Source organism: Atractosteus spatula, chromosome 13, assembly GCF_055471065.1.
Source record: "Atractosteus spatula isolate fAtrSpa1 chromosome 13, fAtrSpa1.hap1, whole genome shotgun sequence".
NCBI classification, from domain to species: Eukaryota; Metazoa; Chordata; class Actinopteri; order Semionotiformes; family Lepisosteidae; genus Atractosteus; species Atractosteus spatula.
This window is the reverse complement of record NC_142718.1, coordinates 19,321,899-19,346,339: the sequence shown is the minus strand read 5'-3', so window position 1 is coordinate 19,346,339 and position 24,441 is coordinate 19,321,899. Positions and strand designations below refer to the sequence as shown.

At 37.5% G+C, this 24,441-nt stretch overlaps 1 protein-coding gene across 3 annotated transcripts in view; it reads left to right on the top strand.

The window, feature by feature from the left end:
- The window catches only part of col18a1b (collagen type XVIII alpha 1 chain b), a 138,818-nt gene extending 116,739 nt beyond the window's left edge, over nucleotides 1-22,079 (top strand). For 2 of the 3 annotated variants that reach the window (XM_088930048.1, XM_088930046.1), the window contains 22 exons: nucleotides 231-293; nucleotides 669-704; nucleotides 1,602-1,691; nucleotides 2,457-2,492; nucleotides 3,467-3,526; nucleotides 5,152-5,235; nucleotides 5,344-5,379; nucleotides 8,112-8,165; nucleotides 8,630-8,704; nucleotides 9,224-9,289; nucleotides 10,245-10,275; nucleotides 11,539-11,592; nucleotides 12,867-12,901; nucleotides 13,316-13,447; nucleotides 14,747-14,900; nucleotides 15,083-15,147; nucleotides 15,575-15,703; nucleotides 15,911-15,943; nucleotides 16,823-17,146; nucleotides 17,722-17,919; nucleotides 19,605-19,720; nucleotides 20,540-22,079. In XM_088930048.1, the coding sequence (XP_088786174.1) occupies nucleotides 231-293; nucleotides 669-704; nucleotides 1,602-1,691; nucleotides 2,457-2,492; nucleotides 3,467-3,526; nucleotides 5,152-5,235; nucleotides 5,344-5,379; nucleotides 8,112-8,165; nucleotides 8,630-8,704; nucleotides 9,224-9,289; nucleotides 10,245-10,275; nucleotides 11,539-11,592; nucleotides 12,867-12,901; nucleotides 13,316-13,447; nucleotides 14,747-14,900; nucleotides 15,083-15,147; nucleotides 15,575-15,703; nucleotides 15,911-15,943; nucleotides 16,823-17,146; nucleotides 17,722-17,919; nucleotides 19,605-19,720; nucleotides 20,540-20,753 (2,085 nt within the window). In that variant the 3' untranslated portion in view covers nucleotides 20,754-22,079. The remainder of the gene's footprint in view (nucleotides 1-230; nucleotides 294-668; nucleotides 705-1,601; nucleotides 1,692-2,456; nucleotides 2,493-3,466; nucleotides 3,527-5,151; nucleotides 5,236-5,343; nucleotides 5,380-8,111; nucleotides 8,166-8,629; nucleotides 8,705-9,223; nucleotides 9,290-10,244; nucleotides 10,276-11,538; nucleotides 11,593-12,866; nucleotides 12,902-13,315; nucleotides 13,448-14,746; nucleotides 14,901-15,082; nucleotides 15,148-15,574; nucleotides 15,704-15,910; nucleotides 15,944-16,822; nucleotides 17,147-17,721; nucleotides 17,920-19,604; nucleotides 19,721-20,539) is intronic. The other variant, XM_088930047.1, reaches the window with a different exon arrangement.
- Nucleotides 22,080-24,441: the final 2,362 nt, after the last annotated feature.

Below are 24,441 nucleotides of genomic sequence, written 5' to 3'. Positions count from 1 at the left end.
TCAAACCTTATTAATTAAAATGATTTTCTCATTTTTGTTAAGAAAAATTGCCTTATTATTTATTTCCTTTAAAGCTTGCTACAGTATTAACATAGTTCCCTGGTGAAGTATTAACAGGCTTTATTTGCATCTTTTGTTGTGGTTACACAATACACTAGACATGTAGATTATATTGTCTTGAAGAATTGGAATGGAATGAAAAGCCTCCAAATGATTTTCTTGCTCTTCAGGGGGCAGCAGGAATTTCAGGACTGGATGGAAGACCAGGACTAGATGGGTTCCCTGGACCTCCGGTAAACAATAAATCTTTTAGCGGGTATCCAACAAGCTTGTTGGCCATCTTGTTGACCATTTATTGTTCTTGCTTGTCTTTTTAGGTATTGTTTTAGATTATGCTACCCCTTTGAATTCATTGTTTAATGTGTTACAATTTACAAAAATGAGTATAGTTGGACAAGTTATGGTGCAGCTTTCTTTTTAAATTTGTTTGGCACTCCAGTTAATTTAATGACTGAATACACATTAAAATCTTAAAAACAAGCCCTTGATGTAAATTCATCATTTACAACAAGAGATTTTTAAAACTTTAAAATTTAAAATATGCTGATATTATCATATGACAGGAATGTCTTTTCTGTGGGTCCAAAGTTTTTTTTCTTCTTTCTTAGGGGCAAAAGGGTGATACAGGAGAAAAAGGTGAAAGAGTAAGTGTCTTAATTTAATTTATTTCCTTAACTTCCTTTTAACCTTACCCTTAACATTTGACATCACATTGTGTTACCTCTGCCTTTGAAAACCACCAGTTTTTAATGGAGTATTTCTGTAAGAAAAAGAATATGAATAAAGACCAGAATGTATGAAGGTCTTTCAGTACTAAAATACTAAAGTATTGTATTACAATATTAAAGTATTGTAATACTGAAGTATAATTCTGAAGTATAATTATAAGATCTTAGTCAGTATAAGAGTGTTTATAAAATGACGGATTCATGTTTTGCAAATATATTTATATTTCACAGCTCTCACCTGCTGTATCAGTGGGTTAAGGCCTGGACAAAACTTCCTAACTTTCAAAGAAAATGTGTGTCAAGTGTTTTCTGATTTCTTTCTAATGTTCTAAATAGTTATGAAGTTAGTCATACCTCTCCATGCACATGCCTTTGAAGAGTTACAGATTATTGAAAATGACCATTTAAATTAAGTATTTTTTAAATGTGACATAAGATATAAATGGACACATGGAATCTCACATACAATGTTTAAATACTGAAAGTTTTACAGTAAGCATTCGATCTTTTCTTTTTTGTCTGTTTTTTGTGTAATTATATTGATGTGCTAATTAACAAACAGTGCCTGAATAATAATCCATTTAAAATTATTTCACACATGAATAACTGTAATATTTATTTGAATTTTAGTAGAACAATCAAATAAATAATACATATTTTAATGTATATTGTAATATGAATTTTCAAAAACTACTGTAGTGTAAAATGTGGTCCTTTGGTTAAGTTTTGCAGATTAAGTCAGAAGTATCCGTTGTGTTTGAAGTACAGTACAAGTGTGTGTGTACTAAGTGAGCTGATGTTGTGTTTCTGTAGGGTGAACATGGTCGAGATGGAGTGGGAATTCCTGGCCCTCCTGGTCCTCCTGGCCCTCCTGGACAAATCATCTATCAAACATCAGACAATGTAAGACAGCAATTTTCCCTTCTTTTTCCATTTACTTCGTGACTTCCCTGTTACCCGTCTGGTTACTATTTTCTTTTACCAGATTTTGTGATGTCTAAATAATAAAAATTGAATTGATATTGTCTGTATAAACTTTTAGCAGACTGTGGTTCCACCACTGCCTAGTAGTTGTAATCTCTTTACAGTTTTCTGATTGGTTTTATGAGGTAATGGGTGATGTGCTTCTAATGAAAGTTCTGTTTAATAAAAATACCAGTTTTAGGAGAGGAATATTATTCTTTGTACTCTTTAAATTTATACATTATGGCTTAACAATTATTTTTCACATTTATGTGGAAGTACTAAATTACATTCTTTATGTCTGTTGTTTAGTTTTAAGAATTTAAGAAAGAAAGGGTAAGTGTAAGTGTTTAATAGGCTGATCCATTCGGCATTGTTACTACTGGCTTATCTTTTCTATAGCCAACTAGTATAGGTTGAAACTTAATACTTTACCTGATTTTGTTACTGCGGCTCTTATATGGAAAATTAGCTTCAATCTGCTAATAATTCAGATCTTGTAATGCTTAAATGAATTCCCTCAACAGATACTGTTCAGTATTCTTGTTGGACTATTTTACTATTATTTGTTTTTGTCTTCCAAGTAACAAAAAAAATTATGAAGTACACTTAAATATATTTCTGATTTTTCTGAAGCACAATTTTGGATGGATTGTAAGTATGCAAAACACTTTGATTCAAAAGCACATTTTCCTATGATTTCAGGGAGGCCGTGGCGTGCCTGGCCAAGCAGGATTTCCTGTAAGTATTGGTTTTCTATAATGGCAGATTTGCTCCATTGATCAAGAAAAATGACCTTTTAATCTTTAAATAACAGTGATGGTAACGTCTTTTACCTCCTTCACAGAAAGACATTAGATACCTTAGTGCCACTTATCTTTTTCCGTTTGAGTCCCAAGACATGAAGGGGCTCATTCATAAACATGTAAGAATCATGTAAACCACATAAGGGGCAGATTATAAAACATCATGTTCACAAAGCAGGAAAAGAAACATCTGTGAGATTTATTGTAATGTGTTAAAATGGGTTTGTGTGCTAAATAACACAGTTTATGCACATTTTATGAGACAAAAGCAATAATAGTAGCAATACGCTCATGGTGTTCACCATAATGACTATACAGCTGCGTGTTTGTACAGATGGGAAGCAGGAGTAATGGGAAGACATTTTTTTATAAAAAGCTGCAATGCACCTTGAGTGTTTTACCTGAATGAAGGATATCTTCACGCATAGGGAAAGGAGCATTTATCAAAGGAAGAAAGGTAGAGTCAGAAGGACAATACCCAGAATATTTAAACATTTTGAAATATTTTATGCTCTCTAAAAACCGTTGCCTTGTCTCTACACAATGTTATCAATGTTACGTTTTCATTAATGGTGATCAACACAACAGGAGAAAACCAACTTTAAGTCTATTTTGTCATACTGTACAGTATATGAAATAGGTTTTCTTTGCTTTCAGAAGTACGGTGCTTTTCACTTTTCTTAATAGTTAATTCTTAATGTTTTTTGCTTGGTTGTGAATATAAATGTTTTTTTATGAAAATAAGCTTTAGTAATGTAAAGTTTACTTCAAGTGTGATTGAACTGCATGTGACTTTACTTTAGTACGAAACCTATGTACAGGTTGAAGGAGATTAAAAGTTGTACGCAGCACACATTAAATCATATTTGACAAACTTCATAATGATCCTTTCTCTCTATTTAACAATAGGGCCCTGTGGGACCAAAGGGAGATAGAGGGGACCCAGGCTCACCAGGATATGGTGTGAAGGTGTGTTTCTGTTTATTAACTTTTTGTGACTCCTTAATGTTGTCACGCCCTCTACAGCTCGAGGGCGCTCCTACTCTGTCCTGTACCTAGTTTCCTGTGCTTTGCTTATCTTTCTGGTGTGTCTATGTCTGGGGCTATATGTTTCCGGGTCACTGATTGTCCTTCGCTCAGCATTGACATTCTGAGACCCACCTAGCACCAGGTCGCCCCACATCCATGGCCCAAGGGCATTGGTTTCTTTACGACATTTCCTGAACAGCTGAGCCCAGGCTAACCCCCGTCTCACCGCTACGCATAGGGTCTTTTTTCGCTCTCCTGCAATTCCACTGTTCGTCCCTTCCGACATCCGTGACAGAATGCTGAGCCATCTCCTGACCCTGTGAGCAGCGTTTTTTGTCTTTTCGCAGTGTTTTGGGTTTTTTTTTTCAGTTTCTATTCTAATCGCGGGATGTAACTCCCAACATCCGTGCCTGTGAGCGGGTCATTCAGTGGTATGCTGTCCTGGCATCCGCGTACGAATACCTGGCTTTCCTCGGGTTGTTGCTCCCGGCATCCGTGATTGAATGTTGAGCTGGCTCTTCTATCCTCACTCCGGACATCCATGCCTGTGAGCGGGCCTTGTGCCTGGCTCTCTTCAGGTTGTTCACTCCAATATCAGTGATAGGATGTTGAGCTTTTTTCCTGCTCTCCTATTCTCATTGCTGGATATCATTCCTGACATCCGTGCCTGTGAGCGGGTCTAGTGCCTGGCTTTCCTCAGGTTGTCTACTCCGGTATCAGTAATAGAATGTTGAATGTGTTTTTTGCCCAGTTTGCAGTGTTTTTCTATTTTTTATTCCCGGGTTTTGCTTTGTTACTTTGTTTTTTCTTGTTGTTTTGTTTTTTTCACTTCCTGGTCTCTCCTTCTCTCTGGTTCCCCTGACCCCTGTGTTGTGGAGCTCTTGGTTCCTACCTGTTTTGTGTGGTCTGTTACCCTGGTTTCCCAGGTTTATTTTTGTTGTGTGTGCTTTTGTACTAGTTTTTTGTTTACACTTTGGAGCTCTTCCCGGCCCCCCCTTCCTCTACCCAATAAAGGTTTCTACAATGGAGGAGGGGGCAGCTCTCCGCTGTGGACTCCCAGAGGTTTCCTTTCAGTTAAATTAGGTTTTTCCTCCCCCTAGTGCTGTGCAGCTCATTTATTTGTTGGGTGTCAGGAGTTGCCCATGAAGGGTGGGTACTTTCACGCCCTCTACAGCTAGAGGGCACTCCTACTCTGTCCTGTCCCTAGTTTCCTGTGCTTTGCTTGTCCTTCCAATGTGTCTATGTCTGGGGCTATATGTTTCCGGGTCACGCTTTCCTTCTCGCTCAGCATTGACGTTTAGATGTCCTGAGACCTGCCTAGCACCAGGTCACCCCACATCCGTGGCCTGAACAGCTAAGCCCTGCCGAACCCCTGTTCCACCGCTACGCATAGGGTCTTTTTTCGCTCTCCTGCCATTCGTCCCTTCCAACTTCCGTGACAAATGTAAAACTTTCATTAATACCTCTTATTTGAGAGAAGAACACACGATTTTGGGTTGAGGATGTCATCCAGGGTTATTTTCAATACTCAAGCTGTGTGTTTTTTCTATTTCTCTTTTGCTTAGGGAGAAAAGGGAGACCCAGGTTTGGTCATTGGGCCAGACGGCAATCCACTCTTCTACCCAATAGGTGGACCGAAGGGGGAGAAGGTAACAGATTCACAGCTTTACTTTGTTGTTGTCTGGGTTGAATTTGTAAGATAGTGTCTGGGTATTTCTTGAATCATTTTATGACTTTCACTGCCTGTGTTTTTACAGGGTGACAGAGGACCTGTTGGACCTGTTGGACCCACTGTAAGTAATGAGACACATTACAGTTTAACCTGTTATTATTAAAAGATAAATCAGTTGTGAATGGCGCTCAGATCAATCATGTATTTGTTTTATTTTTATGTTTTTCTGTCACTAAGTGGCTTTTATAGTGCAAAAAATTATTTTAAAATGTATATTCTGTTGTAGTAATCAACACATTTTTAAACCGCCTTTATTTATCGTATTGAAAATTATACACTTTTTTATACTTGAGATATACAACAAATATTTTAAGTCCCTTCACACATTTACAATGACAGAAACACAATTAAAGATAATTAGAAGACTGAAAAAAAACTCCTCTTCACCTAAGTACCCTAATTTAATTTTAAAGCATATACAATGAGAAAATGTCCCTAATATCAGGAACTGTACCACTCCCTTTTAAGGATGGAAAGCAATCATCATTAATTAGAAAGCGATCTATTAGTTGGTCTTGCCTGCCATCCCATCCGAGGGTGCACTCCTTATTGGAGCTGCTGGTGGTTCCCCAGCCTGATCCGTTAAACAACAGATGAAGAGATTGCTGGAGGAGTTGGATGAGCAGTGTAGAATCTTGGAGCTGCTGCTGTCAGCCCCTATTGCCAATACAGCACCAGCCTTAATTCTGCTTCTCCTTTCATTGGACCTGTCCTCTCTCCTGTTTGTTAAGGAGGATTTACTCCTCTACCACAGATTTATGGCAGAATCCTGTGTAGACTTCAAGCATGTTTTTTTTCTTTCTGGAAGGTGATGATGCTTTGAAGGCAGCAGACAAAAATAAATTTGTGCTGGTCTGGCAGAACTTTATACACTTTTTACTTTATACTATATTGCTGTCCTTCTTCCTTACTTTTTTGGATGAGTCTCTGCTATTATTTCAAACAACAAAGTGTGTGTCACGGACGTCCAAAGGGACTAACCGTGGGGAGCAGGAGAGCGGAAAAAGACCCATATGCGTAGCGGCGAGACGGGAAAAAGGTCGGGCTCATAGTGCAAAGAGTTCAGGAATGCCGTATAGAAACCTATGCCCTCAGGGAGCGGACGTGGGGCGCCCTGGTGCTAGGCGGGTCTCAGGACATCCGAACGTCAATGCTGAGCGAGGACAGAGTGCAAGACCCGGAAATATATAGCCCAAGGGAAAGAGAGGGACAGGAAGGACAGCAGACCGGAAACTAGGGACAGGACAGAGAAGGAGCGCCCTCTGGCTGCAGAGGGCGTGACAGTGTGCTTCCGCTCTCCATAATGCAAAGACTTTGACATAGATGGAAGTGTGCTCTTTGTCATTCTTGTGTTGTTCTTTGGCTAGTGTCAGAGTGTCTGTACACTTTGACTCTGGTTGTCATGCTTGGGCCTGTCTCAGGCAGTAGCCCACATTCTGTTGTGCACACATTCTACTCTGCACCAGCACCCTGGCACATGGGAGGTCATTGTGGTTTATGCCTCAGGACCAGGACCTTATCTCCATAGTCCTTGAATTCCTGTAATATCTGTTGAATAATAGAAACTCTTTCATATCCTAAACTCAAAGTATACTTGGCAGACATTTCAGGATCTTTGCTTAAGTCTTTGTGCATGGTCTCAAGCCTATTAGAGTTACTAGACCTGGTAGCCTCACACTTCTTGATGCTTAAGTTTGGCCATCATTTCCGTCAGTTTGCCGGGTTGTTTTGACCTCAGATATTGATGGAAGCATTTATGGCTTGTTGGTTGGCACTCTGAAAGCCTTTGACTCTGCACTGTCCGTCTGACCTTGCCATCTGCCTGCTGTTCGATAGCCCAGGTTCCAGATAAAGTATGACAGGCTAGGCTCACATTGGAAGGCTCCCATTCGACTGATCAGGCATTTCAGCTCAGCAGAGGTCAGTTACATGACCATTGACTCATCAGGGTCATGATGATGACTGTGATTTTTATCAGGTTACCACAGTTAAATTGAATACAATCTAGCATTTTCAAGAAAAAACTAGTAAAGGAGTAAGAAACAGAAACTGTATGGCAAGGGGTATGCAAAGCAAGTCAGCATCAACAGTCTAAGTCTTAAGTGTAGAGAACAAGATATGATTAGTGCAAAACATTTGAAAGTTCAGTATGCTAGAAGGTTTCATTAATGTAGGATTTTAAAACTGAGGAGCACAATTGTGTTCTCCTCTTTGAGCCACTAGGAACTCAAAATTTAATCTTGAGAACAACATGGGCTATATGAAATCAAAAGCAGAATTTGATTAAACTGGCTGCAGCTGTACCTTTAATTTGAAGCTTATATATAAAGATTTTTTGGAAACCTGACAAATTGTGCATTATATTAATCCATCCCCGATGTAATAAAAGCCTGGCTTAAGTTTCTGCAACAAATAAAACCAAATAGGGACAAAAATCGTTTATTCTAACCTGGATGACTGAGCTCTTACAAAACAGATTGAATCAAACTGTTCTTGTGTATAAAACCTACCCCAAAACAGAAGGTCAAATAGCCAACGAATAGCACAAAATTGGAACAGTAAGAAACTAAACTTTTTTAAAGAAACAGCACAAAAAAAGTTATTAACTCTTCTTTGTATTCTTCTCTTTTTTTTATAATAGCAACCTTCCCTACACTTAAGAAAATTTTGGAAGAGTGAAATATTGTATAGTTAAAGCAAGGAGAATAACCATACTATACCAAGACAGATATTCTTGAGCTTGAACCTACAATCGGTATTCATTGTATGTTGCATCTTTTGTTATCGTTTTAGGGGCCTTATGGTACTCCAGGACAGAAAGGAGAAATTGGAATGCCTGGTAGACCTGTGAGTATTTATATTAATTATTCCTGAGTCTGGATAGCATGATATTGCAGTTCTTAGCAAAGCTCCTGTGCAGCACTGAGGTCCTGGGTTCAGTTCCTGGGATTTTATCTGTGTGGAGTTTGAATGTTCTCTGTGTTTATATGGGTGTCTTCTGAGTGCTCTAGTTTCCTCCCACAGTCCAGAAAAATACTGGTAGGTTAACTGGCTTTTGGGAATATTTGCTTTGGTGTGAGTTTGTGTGTGTTGTGTCTTTGTGTGCCCTGCAGTGGACTGGAATCACATCCAGGGTGTTTCCTGCCTTGCTCCTGTTTCTTGGTAGGATAGGCTGTAACTCCGCTGCAATCCTATTGTTTTATTGGATAAAACAGAAAAAATGGATGGATGGGTTATTGAGTACATGAAGAATTAACACTGCAAAAACTGGTTCTATATTTAAATACCTATTTCACCTGTTTTAATTTCAGGGTCGTCCTGGTGTTAATGGGTACAAAGGTGAAAAGGGTGAGCCTGCAGACCCGATTGGCAGATATGGCTATTCCGTAAGTTGTTTCAGTATGGAATTGCTTTTAGGAATGTTCACAATTGTACTTGTTTCATTGTTCAAAATAAATTACATTTCTTAACATCAAACACTCAGGAAACCTGTGAAAAATAAACAGACTGTCTTGCACGCTTTTTAAAAGATTTAACTCTTTGAATGAAGGGCCTCACTTATTCAACAGACAGATAATACAGATTATAACCTAAAAGTGCTTTTTTTTTGCTATTCTTTGAGTTTGAGGAATAGATTTTTCAGGTTGAGAAAAAGAAGATAGTATTGAGTATAAGCGAAACAAAAATCCAACAGGAATTTTATTTCCCTGTAATATTGTAGAACAATGGTATTGTGCTTTGTTCACATCAAAATACATCAACATTTAACTGTTTAAAACTGTAATTTGAATGCATGCTTTTAATTTTAGCCTGTTATGTTTTTCCCAGTAATTGTCCTTGAGGTCTGTAACTGTATAAATGTAAGAGAAGTGACCAAAAGTCATAAACTAATTGCTTTATCTCAGGGTCCTCCTGGCCCTCCTGGTCCACCAGGACCCCCAGGACCACCTGTCGATGTCAGCCAGTTCCTGGTGAGTACTGCATGTGAATCTGTCTGTTGTGTACACACCTCTCCTATGATATTAAATTCCTTCAAATACCGTTTCAGTTTGTGTTCTTTGGATCACCACGGATTGTTGGCTTATCATAACAGCTACTGTACGTGGCAAACACTTTTTACCCCAAAAGATCCTTCCGGCTTTATGATTCTCCTCTATTGAGGGAGATTATAAATGGTTGAGAAAGGTGGAAAGTAATATTGCAATGGAAGCTAAACTAAATAAGATCTTTCAGTACTGCAACACCAAAAGAAACCATTAAGGATGAAGTAAAATCTTACCAAGACGGGAAATGATAACATCTAGATGAAGAAATTACACATGAAGAAGTAAACAATGTAAAAAATATTACTTTGTCAATTAATATTACCATAGAAGAGTCTATTTTGGGTAGTAGATGCACTCAAGAGCACTATTAGACAAGTTTGAAGATGATAACAAAACAGAGGGATAACAAACATTATGTCTATTGAAAATGCACTAGGAAGGATTCATTTAGAATATTTTGGTCACTAATTTATAGAAAAGGGTAAGAAGAAGAGTGAGTATATATATATTCCAGGACTTAAAGGAAAGTCACATTGGACTCGTTTAGAATAAATTGTGAAAACACAAATCAGAGGTCACAAGTGGAAACTAAAATCCACTGAGAATAGGAGGTACTTCTTTAGATAAAGCATCTGTGTAAGTATGGAACAAGCTACCCAAGCCAGTACCCTGCTTTCCTTCAAGAAACATCTGAATGAGCTGCATTCTTGTAAGTTGCTAAACCTACCAAATGGGCTAGATAGGCTGAAATACCTCCTCTTATGTGTAGCCATTCTTATGTTCTTATGTGAATCTTTATCAGTTCCGATGGCTTCCATTTACTAAGTGTAAAGACAAAGTGGATGATAAACCAGATATTAATTACTCCTTATTTTTTCAGCGATATGATGAAATTGCACGTCAACAACCAGGTAAGTTGAATTTCTTGAATGTTTTTGATATGAACTGATTTAAGAATAGGTTAAGGAGGGACATGTCAGACCTGATCTACTTTCATTACCATTTGTCACATCTGGACAAGAAAAAAGCACTAGAATTTGCTTATAATTATTCCAAAATATCATTATGAAAAAAGCTTTATGAAGTTGAAACCTTAATCTATTTTCAAATTCATCTGTGTCTCTAAAATTGCCTTCCTGTACAGACCATTATTGTTGGCCTTCAGTTTGCATGGTCTGTAATATCTCTCTGCATATCTCTTACGCGCTCTTGCTCAGATCTTCACCTGTAGTGATTGATGGCAACCTGATTGCAAGGCACTACATTGATATACTGAGACATCACTTTCTGCTCTTCCTATGAATTCAGCAATCCAGGAGGAATACGTGTGTCCTCATGCTGCTTGAATCATAATAGATGTCTTGTGAGATGAGAATTTGACGTTTATTCCATGAATGTCCAAACTTGTACCCCATCACAGACTGTATTTATGGGATGACATGTGGCACCTAAGACAAGTGAATAGGTGTGTGCTTATCCAGGTTGTGTGTGAGAGTCATATGACAGAATTGGACCTGGTGCAAAGGATTGTGCAAACCTGGTGCAAAGAATGCTTTTCAGATGTATAGCTTGTATTACTCCAGCAATTACCACACACACTAGACCCTGTTGATTAACCCTGTTAATTGGCCAAATTAATTTACATTTATATGTTCAATATAATGCTAGTGTGCCTTTTCCAAAAGAGGTTGGCATTTTTCTAATACTTTTGTGAATTTGTTGGAGTTAAAAGTGATGTTTCTTTTGATGTTATGTACGTATGTATATGACAGTGATATCTTTTGTAAATCTGTTGATTTACTGTACAAAAACGTTGACTGATTATATATGAAGTGGATTTTATAAGTCTTTGTAGTTCTTAATTTGATGTTATATTCTCTGCTCTCACTGGTTCAACCATTTATAGACAAATGACAATAAGGGTCTATTTTTGAAGAGAGATTAAGTACAGTAGGTGCACCTTTGTTTTAGTCTGTGTCGGGGGAGTTCTAGGTACCTCAATCCGAATGGCACTGTACTACTGTACCGGTAGTTGGTGTTTCTGCCAAAGTTCTCGTTAATGTCAGAGAGATTAGCAAGAGGTAGTGACTGTACAGAATCTTATCCATCTTCAGGTATAAAAATACCTGAGGTTCTTAAAATTGAATGATGTTTTCTTTCTATGATTGTCATAGAAATAAAGGGAGAGAAGGGGGATCGTGGATATCCAGGGGCACCTGGTGTACCAGGTAAAAAAACAACTTTGTTTTACTAAACCTACAGTTCATAACAGAATAAATGATGATGTGAATGTGGATGTTGATGGTAATATCTTTTTCAGGCTTAGAAAAGTAGTTGGTGAATCGCTGTTGGATTACATTTAGGATACTAAATAAATACTTAATAGTCCCAGATATGTTAGGAATGAGGAGCTACTGGTCTTTGGATCCATCTTTGTCTTATTCTAAGTTCCTACCTTTTATTCTACCTTTCAGAGTATGTTGTGTGCTGATGAGCAGTTTGACTCTTTTTAATACAGCCTTGATTTAGAATTTCAACTCGGCTTTTATTGGCTCTTAAATGTTGATAGCCTTAATATCGGACAGTGGCAAAGACAAATTTAATGCAACATTCCCTGCATCTACCTTGGTATATATGGGTACAACTTTTAGTCCAGTTTGTGTATCCCCCCAAAAAACAAAAGAGAATAGTTTTTGCCTTTGGAAAATGAGGTGTAGTCTCAATAAGAAGTTTTACATGTTATTTACTACTACACGATATTAGTGATATTCTTTTTCAGATCATTTTTTTTAAAATTACATACCCACCCAACATGGAATTTCCAGGCATTTAAGCTGTAAATGTATTGCTGTGACTGAACTGGAAAAATGAAGCCCAGATCCTGTGAGAGCCATTTACAGTATATTTTGACACATCATGAATTAGCATTGATGGGTGGAGCACTGTCTCTGTCACTACCATCACTTCAAGCCTGCAGGTTTCCAGCAAGTAGCAGGAGCTATCGTTTTTTGTTTTTTGTCAAAAGTCAAGGGTACCCTAGCTGATTAAACCCACCCAACACTTGTGTGTTGTGTTGTGTTGTGTGTGTGTGTCATTCATCTGTTGTGTGTATGGAGAGACAGGTTTGAACAGCAGCATCTGAGAACAAGAACTGAACCTGCACTCTGAATTGGGAATTCCTGGTTTAGGAGTCAGATTGACATTCCTAATGAAGCTGGAATGCTTTAAAAAGATTTAAAGACCTTTTTTTAATGTCAGATTTGTAAGTTATAGTAGAGAGCCATGCAAGCTGCAAAGGAACAAGTTCACATTGATCTCACGTTATACCATGAAAAGCAAAATGAAACATGTTGTACTATGCTTCAGATGAAGAAAGCTTCACAGTTGAAACACTGTATTTTTCTTTTCACGTTGCTACATGGAATTAACCTCTTCTTGTTCTTTTTTATATATTACAATTGTTGCTTCTATGAAATGACGTTATTTTATTATTTCATCTTAGGTTTCAGCTCTGACTTTGATATTTATGCGTTAAGAGTAAGTAAGCAATGTATTTTTTCCTCGTTTATCTAAATATGTATCTGTTCATATATTAATATAGGGTATGAATAATAAACTATTTGCCTAACCCCTTTCAGTGCACATTGGGTATATTTTTATATTTATAACTATTCTAAAAGTCTCTTATCATTTGAAATTGCCATAAATATTTCCTAAATTTGAATCCCAACATAAAATAAAGCTTATGTTGCTCGTATGACACTAGAAGTAACAAACTGTTTTACAGTAATTACTTGATGAAAATATTTGTTTTGGATTTAATAGATTGTAAAGCTGTTTAAAAAAAAACTTGTTTTAGGAAATATAGTAGTGCAGCAAATGTTCTGATAGGTTGGGGAAAACAGAAGGAATGTCAGGAACACGCACTGACCGGGAGCTGTGTCTTCACAGGCGGAGATGAAAGGTGAACGAGGGGACCCTGGGCTGAAGGGAGAGAAGGGAGAACCAGCTGGAGGTTATTATGATCCCCGGTATGGTGGACTGCAGGGACCTCCAGGGCCACCAGGCAGCCCTGGACTTCCAGTAAGAGTCAAAAGAGTGGATACCATCCCATCCTTTCCTCAAGACACACTGAATCAAACTGAAGCAAACTATTTGCTGTGATGGGACAGATTTTTTTTAAATGTACTTCTAGGGTGCTATAAATTAACAATACACTGGATACAACCATAAAAATAACTTTCTTTACTTATTTTAATTGCATGTTCACTAACTGCCAACTTAGCTGAACTTGTGATGTATTTTAGTATTATTAAGAGGTAAGGTAAGAAGGCGAATTCCTTCATAGTCACTACTGATGTGATCACAGTAAATCCTGTTTCCAGTGCATCAGGAGTTTCAAAAACAAATAAAGCTTTGCTCATCGCTGTAAATCTCAAAATTGGTGGATTAAAAAAGGCAAGTGGTCAAAACACATTTGCATTGCCTCTTACTTAGCTGAACTTAGTTGCCTTAGAACTACTGTATATATAGTGGGTTCCGATGACCATTCTTCAAGAAGGAAAACCTCCAATTCTTTAAGAGGTGAAGGAAGTGGACACTCCACACTCTGATCCAGAACTTCCGATAAAGGTTCAATGATGTTTAGATCTGGTGATTGGGGAGGCTATGGAAGGTGTTTGACTTCATCCTGGTGTTCATGAAACCACTCTCAAATCTGTTTAGAAGTGTGTATGGGGGCATTATCATCTTGTTATATGGGAATGTCTTGAGGAAACAGAGTTTGCACCATAGGATGTAGCTGCTCACCTAAAATGGCATTATATTCCTTGGCCATAAGTCTGCAATGCAGAGTAATGACTGGACCTGTTTCAAAATCTGTCTCATGTTTCTTTAAAAACTCACATATTAAAGTGTTGATTTTAAGACACCTTTTATAGTGGAAACACATTGGTAATTAGATATTCATATGAAACATGTATACAATCCTTTTTAATTGTGATTTCCTTCAAAATATGAGTCCTTTTTCACTAGGTTTTTCCATTATTTTGTCCACCCCCTGTAGCTGCTGATGTGAAGGAGTTAAAAATCCAAACACATTGTGTTACGTACAGCACTAGATTCTTAATGTACTGTTGTCGATCCATAACTCTGATCAAAATTAGTTGTAAAAGCAATCACTGAAACTAGAAACATACGAGTTGATGGAGAAAGGCATCACTAAATCAAATACTCATATGGTCGCAAGAACTTTTGGTTTTGTGCATTATGATTGTCAGGACCATCATCATTAATAGCAAGGTTCACTGACTAAGGTGAAATCATTTCTTGCATTCTAAGCTCTCAGTTAAACATTTTGTGGATATTTTCTTTTCTTCTCAGGGTCCTAAGGGTGACTCTATCAGAGGTCCCCCTGGTCCGCAGGGCCCACCCGGGGCCCCAGGGATTGGTTATGATGGCCGTCCAGGATCTCCAGGTCCACCAGGCCCCCCTGGACCCCCAGGAACCCCATCACTACCTGGGGCAGCCAGACACCGTGAGTTCTGGGAGCAGACATCTTCTGGGTGTTCTTGGAATATTATAGTTCAGTGATTTCAGTGATAGAGTTAAAGCACGTTAACTTTTCTATCATCACCATCACCTTAATTATTATTAATAATAATCGGTAATAATACATAAATCCTTATTAGAAATAATTTTAACTCTTTTCTTCATCAGCTATCAGTATCCCGGGCCCTCCAGGACCTCCTGGCCCTCCTGGTTCTCCAGGATCGTCCTCTGGGGTAAGTGGAGAACAGCCTGGAGAAACAATTTCTTGATGTTAAAGCAAATGTTTCAGTTGTGAAAATCAAATGCCATCAAATATAAAGGTGAAATGAAAATTCCAAAAACTGGTGCTGCAACGGATCTGTTAAGTAAAAAATGATTAAAACTAAGAACATCCACGAGCATTTTAATGACTTGGAGGCATGAGAAAATATATGAAAAGAATAAATCCAGTTTGTATGAGCATTGATAAAAGTAAGACATTTTCTAATGTGAATAAGTGGTTTAAAGCAATTCATTGATCTAAAAGATAAGTGAAAACTATGAGGCATGAGGAGTAGATGTAGAGGGGTTTATAAATTATTTATACATGATTGGTAAAATCTTAAAAGGGATTTTATTTCAACATTTCAGTTATTCATGTTTTATCTAATTTCTGAATAGGTGACTGTTTTGAGATCATATGAAACGATGATTCGTACAGCTCGCAGACTGTCAGAAGGCAGTCTCATCTTCATCCTCGACAAGGCAGACCTGTACATCAGAGTCAGGGATGGATTTCGCCAAGTTTTGGTAAAATATTTTTGATGGCATGTCCTCTAAAAAGACCATTACTTTTATTCTTTACAAGTATTTCTTGTTTTAGCATAATTATCTGGCTTGCAATGCACATTTTATTAATCGCATAAATGTCACTTTCCCTTTTATACTATTAATGAATGAGGCTATAAAGTTATTAGAATGTGTTTAGAATTAAAAGATTTTCCTGTTTTATTTTAGCTTGGTGACTACAGCCACTTCTTTACACATGGGGTAAGTACATTCTTTCTGCAGTTTGTCTGATGTAAAATATTCTACATTTAATTACCTTAAATTGGACATCTAAGCATCTCCTAGTCATGGTGTACTGTGTTGTTATAACTGGTACAGTAAATAGAATATAGCTATAGTGTGACTTTTGTGCAGATAACAATTTATGTTCTAATGGAACCTTAAAATGATACCTTATATTTCATAGTTGAGTTCTATCATTTCTTTCCTTTGGCTTCTCTCCTTTAAAAACACAATACCTGATTTGGAAGTCATTACAATATACAGTATATCTCAAGTGAAAAAAAGTCATATTGTTTCATATAAAAATAGCATGTAAAAATTGCGTGCAAACTAGAGTGCAACATTTGAAGAACAAATCATGAATTTAAATGACTAATAAATTGTGAATACAATTAAATGGAGTAATTCTAAGAGCTCTGTATCAGCATGCCATTACACTAATTGTAACTTTTCACATGTTTAAAAATGCTGTTTTCTTTTACTGCACATGAACTTTGTGCCCTGTACTTGGAAATTAAATATTAATACCGGATATTTTTTAAAGCTACGTGATGCACTGACAAAAACCCATAAATCCATTGCAATTTTAAAGCCTTCTCAGCTGGTGTTATTCACAAATGTTTTGAACAGGTGTCAGCTGGAGTTTTAAGAGTGCAGAGACATTGGGAATGAAAAACAAGACCTGCCTGGAATGTGTACATACCAAATAAAAATTGAAGTGGATGTTGACATCTGTTTGATCATGGTGTCAGTAAAGCACAAATCATAGAGTGATGAGCTGTGGTTTTAAACAATGTAAATCTTGTTAGGTGCTTGATTCATGTGTATGGTTACTTACGTTTCTCTTTCTTCTTTCAGCAGGACAATGAGGTGGCTGCTGTCCAGCCTCCTGTTGTCCACTGGTCCCAAGATCGTTCTGTGGACAATGGAGCTGAGCGCTTTTCCCAGGTCAACCCTCCTGTAGACATCCCTGTTGTGCACCCTCCACCACGCCAACCTGACCAGACCTATATACACTTCCCCAGCCCTCCCGAGCGAGAGCCATCAAGGAGGACACCTGTTGTTCCAGAAAATAGATACCCGTTACAGCCAGACACCCGGTACCCCATCTCATCTCCACATAGACCCAGCCAACCTGAGAACGCTCCTTCCAATCTCCACACCCACACCTCCGGACCCGCAGTGAGTGTCTGCTGCAGTATCATGGTTTTACAAAAGATGTGTGGAATGAAAATAATCTTTTCCTTGCTTTAATACTTATTGTGTATTTTACAGGTAATAATGCTATCAATTATGATCATGTGTCCTATCAACAGCACTGAGGATACCCAAATTAAATAAAAGCTAGATTTTTTATGGACAATTTCCATTCTTGGACAGCCATACAGTAGAGAGTAGAGTAGAGGAGTTGAATGCACACTGACTTTGCTGTCCCTGATTTATCACAGACTCAACGGAGTCAGTGTTGTAACTGGTCTAAACTGCCTTTGTGTCCTAGGCTTATTGTTTTTATTTCCTAGAATTAATATTATTTAGGATTTTGCCTTACCTGAAAAGCCTGCGGGGTCATGGCTGGGACTCAATGAATGAGGCCTTTCTGAGCGAATTCATTATTAAATGCAGAAATAGTTTCTAGATCAAATTCTCCCTCAATCAGTGGTATTGATTTGAAGCAATATGTTGAAGCCTTTTTTTATATAAAGGAGATGTCAGTGTTGACTCAGTTGTAGTAATCTACTCCTTTTCTCTTCCTCTAGCTCCATCTGATCGCCCTCAACTCTCCACAAGTTGGCAACATGCGTGGCATCCGAGGAGCAGACTTCCTGTGCTTCCAGCAGGCCCGCGCTGTGGGGCTGAGTGGCACATTCCGGGCCTTCCTCTCTTCCAAACTGCAGGATCTTTACAGCATAGTGCGGCGTGCAGACAGGAACACTCTCCCCATTGTCAACCTCAGGGTGGGAACTTCAGCCTTTCTGTGACCGTGTTCAGGTTTAAGGCACACCATATTTGTTTGCTTTGTACTTCATTGGATAAGTGCTTCCCCAAAATATTTTATCAGAATATTTTATGACTTTGAACTTGACTTTGACTTTTGCTTGAGATCCGAAACAGTATTAGTGCAGTTCACAAGCAAACCCACAGAAAAAGGAAGCACTGATTTCTTAAATGTCAAACTGTTAAAAACAGTTTGTACTTGCAGGTCAATCTTGCGAAGTTTCAAGTTTAAACAGTGCCCCGTCTCTGGAGTTATCACGAGAAAAAAACCCTATAGATTACTTCCTTCTGTATTATTGGAGGAGCACATTCTGCAGTCTGTACTAGAACAGGTTTATATAAAGATTTTTTCATGTTCTGTCTGACATTGTACCTATAGTATATATATACACACACAGTGCATAGCAGTCTTATTCAGATCCTTTGTATAGTGTCACATTTTGAGAAATATTTTATTCAAAACCTGAATGCACAAACATAAGGACTTCTAAGTTTATGATAAGTTACAGTAAATATCAAAAACTAAAGAGAAAAAAATGAACTCTTATGATTGTATTAAGTATTCAGACCTGTGACCTCAATATCTTGTGGAAGTACCTTTGGCACTAATTACAATCCCAGGTCATTTTGGGTGAGTACTAACATTGTATACCAACTAGGTGCAATTTTTGTCCATTCTTATTGACAGATTTACTTAAGCTCTCTCATGTTGCTTGGTAATCACTTATTTGCTGCTGTTTTCAAGTCTGCTCACGGAGTCTCAATTCAAGTCAGGAATGTGACTGGGCAACTCAAGAACATTCACATTCTTCTTCTTAAGTCACACCAGTGTAGCACTGGATCATTGTCCAGCTGCAAGATGGAGTTTTGTCCCAGTTTTAAGACTTAAGCAGGCTGAGTTCTTTTTCTCCAGTATTTGCCTGTATTTTCTCCATCCCTTTTCCCTCCAATCGTAACAAGCTTACTAGTTCTTGCTGAGGATTGTGGGAAGGGTCTGAACTGGGAGATGTGCTTGTTAGGGCTGTGCCAAAAGTAAAGCTTGGCATTTAGACCAAAAGGGTACAGTTTGGTCTCATCTGACTACAGCACCTTTTGAAATATTTATAACTTTAAAATATTATATTTTGAAATATTAAAACAGAACAACTGTTGTGGCACACAACTAATTGTGTGGCTCATTAAGGTAATTCTGTGTTCTTAAAACCCCTGAAATGGTTTTAATACTTATGTAATCATTACTTTAAGTCTATTTTTTTATTTGAAAGTGTGCAAGTCGTGTACTGTATATAACCCAATAATTGTTCCTTCAGCGTGTCATGACTGAAAGCTTTGAAATATGACAACTGTGCAAGGTTCTGAATACTTTTGCAAGCCATCATAAGTAGATTCAGTAGAGAGCACTGTCATATTAAAATAAGAGCCCTTTCAAAAACAGATGAACATTGTTTTGCTATTCTAATACACCGTGGTGCTGGATTTTAAAAATGTTGAATATTCTAAGATATGTAGTAAACTAGAAATCATACTGACAAACATTAATCTATTAATTCTAGTAGTAAGTTTAGAAATCATTTGACTCCATAACGCTCTTGCTGTCCTTTTCTATCTTAATGCTTATAGCTAGTGTGGTCTTTCTCCTCTCCAGGATCAAGTGATGTTTGATAGCTGGGAGTCCTTGTTCAGTGGGTCAGATGGTCAGATGAAACCCAATGCACCAATCTACTCCTTCGATGGCAGAGATATTCTCAGAGACAGTCATTGGTGAGTTATACTGTATCAAACCAGCTTGCTGTCATTTGAGTATGCTTATGGCTGTTTTTAGATGGCCATTCCCTTTTTCATTTTTGAATTTTTATTTGTAAATTTTACAGAGCAGTTGGATTAGCCTGATAACAAAAGTGATACTCCTGATTTTGTAACATTTTTCATATTTCATACTTTTTTATTATACTGTTTAATTGAAGTTGATAAACAGTAATTTGGGGGGTGAGATCCTAATCTTGCCCACTTCTGCTCTCCTATGTGTACAGTATATACTGTATATATCCTGTACTTCCTCTGTGCTTTTCACACCCCTCCTGCCACCCTATCTTCAGCCTTGCGAAAGTGAGCCTTCCTGTTAGGCTGTCATTCCCTAGGCAAGTTATGCCACACAAACCTCTGATTGTCTCTATTTAATACTTATGAGAAACTGACCTAATTACTGAGTTCATTAATAACATTGTAGTGAGAATAGCATGGGATTACAGAGTCCTGTTTGGGAGTAAGATGTTCCTACCTATTTCAGACACTCTGTAATTTGGTAATAAGTACACTTTTAAAGTGGTATGCCAACATTAAAGAACCTGTTTTGTTTAACCATTTCTGGCTGTTTAGGAAGATTGATTGCTCCTTTACTATCTTTGAAACAAGCATGTGTGCAACTTGTATGACAGAACACTTCATAGCTCACAAATTATCATTTGGGCCTTGTGGCACTAAATTCCCCATGTGTCATGCTTTCAGTGTAAATGCTTATGGACATTCTGTTAAAACCCAGAGCCCAATAGCACTGACCTCCTTTTTCTGTGTCACTTCAAGGCCCCAAAAGATGGTCTGGCATGGCTCAAACAGCAAGGGCCATCGGCTAACGGACAATTACTGTGAGACGTGGAGGACAGAGGATCGTGCGGTGACTGGCTTCGCCTCCTCATTGGAGTCTGGGCAGCTCCTTCAGCAGAGACCCCAGAGCTGCTCCAACTCCTTCGTAGTCCTGTGCATTGAGAACAGCTACATCACACAGTCCAAAAAATAAAATCACTGCTTCCCTTGCCAAGCATTATACAGCTGGCAAAGCACAGGCTCCCACCCAGTGGGTCTGTCACACTTGCCTCACTGAGCAGTTGTCTTCTCCTCCCCTCTGTAATGCCAAAGAGATGGGTCTAATAAAAAAAAGTGTTCGATCTTCTTCGGGCATTGGCACATACTGTACTTCTGAGGAGAATAAACCAAGGGAGGGAAGAAAAAGCTAACTTTGGCAATGTTCATGTGTAACAGTTTCAGTTTTGTATATGGAATGTTTGTTATTAAGTTGTTGCTGTTGTTGTTCCTTTTTTAAACAAAAACGTTTTTATTTGGAATATTTAACCATCTGTAGCTATATATATTTTTTGTATAACACCATTTTCCTTGTTTTTTCCATGCAGTGACTATGGGACATCAAGGGTTTGAAATCCCTTTAGAGTATTTTTAGAAAGAGGAAAATATTTATTTCGAAACTGAAATATTGAAAAACAGAGAAATTGGAAATTGTTTTTCTATAATAAGGCAATGCCTAATTTTAAGACACCTTTTAGAATATCTTTTGAACATTCTGTCATTGATGTGTGTTTTTTTTACCAGAGCTTGAAAAACTAAAACAAATGTATTAGGTCATGAAAATGTTTAATAGTGAATGTGCATTAGAAGATTTGAGCAGAGACTAAGGAGAATTTGTATTATGGTTGTACTTAAAATGTCTGTATTACCCAAAAGGATTTTTGTACAAAAAATATTTTGACAAAAATGGTGTAATTATGTATTAGAGAGTAGATATGTTAAGATCTAAGTGTTAATATCTCATGTTTAAGATTTCATATGTTAGTATAGTGTATGTACTTTTACAGCAAGAGTATATAGTGCATCCTAGTAGACCCTGGACCACAACTGAAATTCAATTTTTTTAATCATTCATTTGCACCTGCATCAATTATTAACATATTCAATCTTTGATAACTGAATTCTAGAAGCACATTCTGAGCTTGTCCAGCATTCGATGGAAGGGAGATCTAGCTACTGTTACAGATCTTCAAACATGCTTTTTAATTTTTGTTTTTCGACAGCATTTTTAAGCAGTTTTAACTCGGTGCTATGTTCATTTTAGCCACTGCTGTGAAGAATAAAAAAAAAAAACAGTGTATTTTTGAAGACATTTTGTGTTATTCCCTTTTATTTTTTTTTCTTTCCTTGACTAAGACTGACTGTTGTAGTGCTACTGATAATATACCAAGTCAGACCCAATTATAACCTGTGGACTTGTTTCGTAACCTATATGTGCTGTGCAATTTCCCTGAGGCACTGAATAAATTCATTTTGTCTTTCATTATTCTTGTTATTATTGCTGATTTATCCAAAATATACTGTATAGCAGAGCTCTGTGAAAGATGACAAAAATGCAAGCTATGGTTTGTTGCATGCCTTATTTATCCATCTGTGGGATCAGGATGTGCACGCAAAATAAAGGTTAGCATCAGCGCAGTGTGGTTAAGTCAAAATGTAACTACCCCTCAAATTAAAGTACTGTATATTAGGTGTTTTAAGCCTGCCAGTTTCCAATTCTGATCCTGAAGGTTTGATGTGGCTGCAGGTTTTGTAGGTGTCTTTCAATCATCAGTGTCTGAAGAGCTGACACAAGTTGTTAAGTTGGATTTGTTAAGCCTATAATAAGGTCAATGCAGGTGATTAAGATGTGGAAAGATTCATGCAGCCATTGGCCCTCCATGACCATGACTGGATTCCCCTGGCCGACAATATACAGTTTTTGACATACAGTATACAGGTGCCCTCCATCTAGAATTTGTTCTACATCTTTATTATTTGCTAAGGCCAAATGAGCATTCATAAAAGAAATGGATGTCCCCGACAATCCTGTTGACTAAATACATAAATTAATGGACAACCCTGCTTTAAATACAGGGTGTCAACACCAATCCATGTAACTCTACATGAATAAAATGTAAAAATATAAGGTAATATAGCAAAGAGAAACAGGTAGATTTTGCTAATGCTAAACTCAAAAGAAATGTTGTCATTCCTATAGAAAGGAAGATGTGAGCTTCAGAACAAATATTCAGGTTTTTTTTTTATACTACTGAAAAACAGTTTACAATAGGTTCTCCAGTTTTGTTGTGGAAGGGGTAATGTCATCGTTCTCTTTTTGTAATACACTGTTTTGAGGAAAATCATATATCCTCTTTTTTTTCCTCTTTGAGCATCTGAAAACTCTTTCCAAAGTTCCTTTGTTTAGTCTCACGTAGACGTATCTTGAGCGATACCATTGTTTTTTTTTTCTTTATAATATGTGACTTCATCAAATGCATCCAGTGGCAAACAAAACAACAATAATCTGCAATGTATAGATGGAACTTGTTAGAATTCAGTTTAATCAAACTACAACTTTTTCCTATACAATAAGTAAATTATACATTATAGAGTGGACTCTCCATATACTGTAAACTCCATGAATTACTGGACATGGATAACGGCCAGCTTCTAAAATGATATACACTTTAAAAAGGCACTTTGGGGAATCCGAGAAGGAAAGACCGGACTTCATAATCAGGTAATGTACTTGAATAATGCAAATCTTGCATAGCAATAACCCTAAACATGTTCACCAAACTTAATATTAATTTGCATAGTGACAATGAAGATCTGAAACCACCAGGTAATATAAAAAAACTAGCTATAGTAAGAGGCATTTTCTGCAACCACTCAACTGCTCTGTTGCATATAAGGAAGCAATAACTGTGATTTCACTTAGGTTTAGTTTCTCTGCTACTGAATATGGAGCTCATCTAAAACACTAGCCTGGTATCACAAGATGAATTACTGCTTTAATCCTTATGAGGAAGATTTACTCTGAAGGTTCCCAGAAGCTATGAATTACCAGGTCCATGCCGGAAGACCAATGCTTTTCTAGTTTCCACCTTATTTCTAGAAAATTAATTTATTGTTATATTACTAATATTAGAGCAATATTTTAGATATTTCCTGTTGTGAAGCAGGTACATGATTGTAAAAAGACCAAATGTTTATTTGGTGAGCCATGGAATCATACCTTATTTTTTCCATAAGGTTTTAAATTCCATAATTGCAAATTCACCATTCAGGAAACCCACAATCTACCTAGCTCTCGAGAAATACCAAGGTTTTACTGTACATCAGTTTCTAAGTCTTACTTTTTACTATTTACTATCCAAATAGTAGTATATTCAAAATTTAAAAAAAACTTTAAACGTTAAACCAGAAATTGCATATTCCTTACTGTTGTGGTGTGGCAAAAAAGACCTGTACATTAAGGAAGCCTCCAATTAACCGATACTTCTACCTACCGTCCTCTCCAACAGGATCCTACCACTGACTACCAGAAGGAAGTAGTATCTACCATCTCTCTTCTTATCAGCAACCAGGAGCTCCCACAAGAGGCGAACCATCTCATCGCCGAACATCCCCAGGTATTCCAATTCTATCTCCTTCCCAAAATCCACAAACCCGACACCCATGGATGCCCCATTGTCTGAGGATGCAATTGTCTGACCACACTCATCTCTGCTTTTCTCGACAGCCTTATGAGACCTTTGGTTCAAATGCTTCCTTCATATATCGAGGATACTAACCATGCCCTCCAACTTTTCAATGATTTTCAATTTCAGGGTCCAGAATGCTACACTTTTACCATGGAT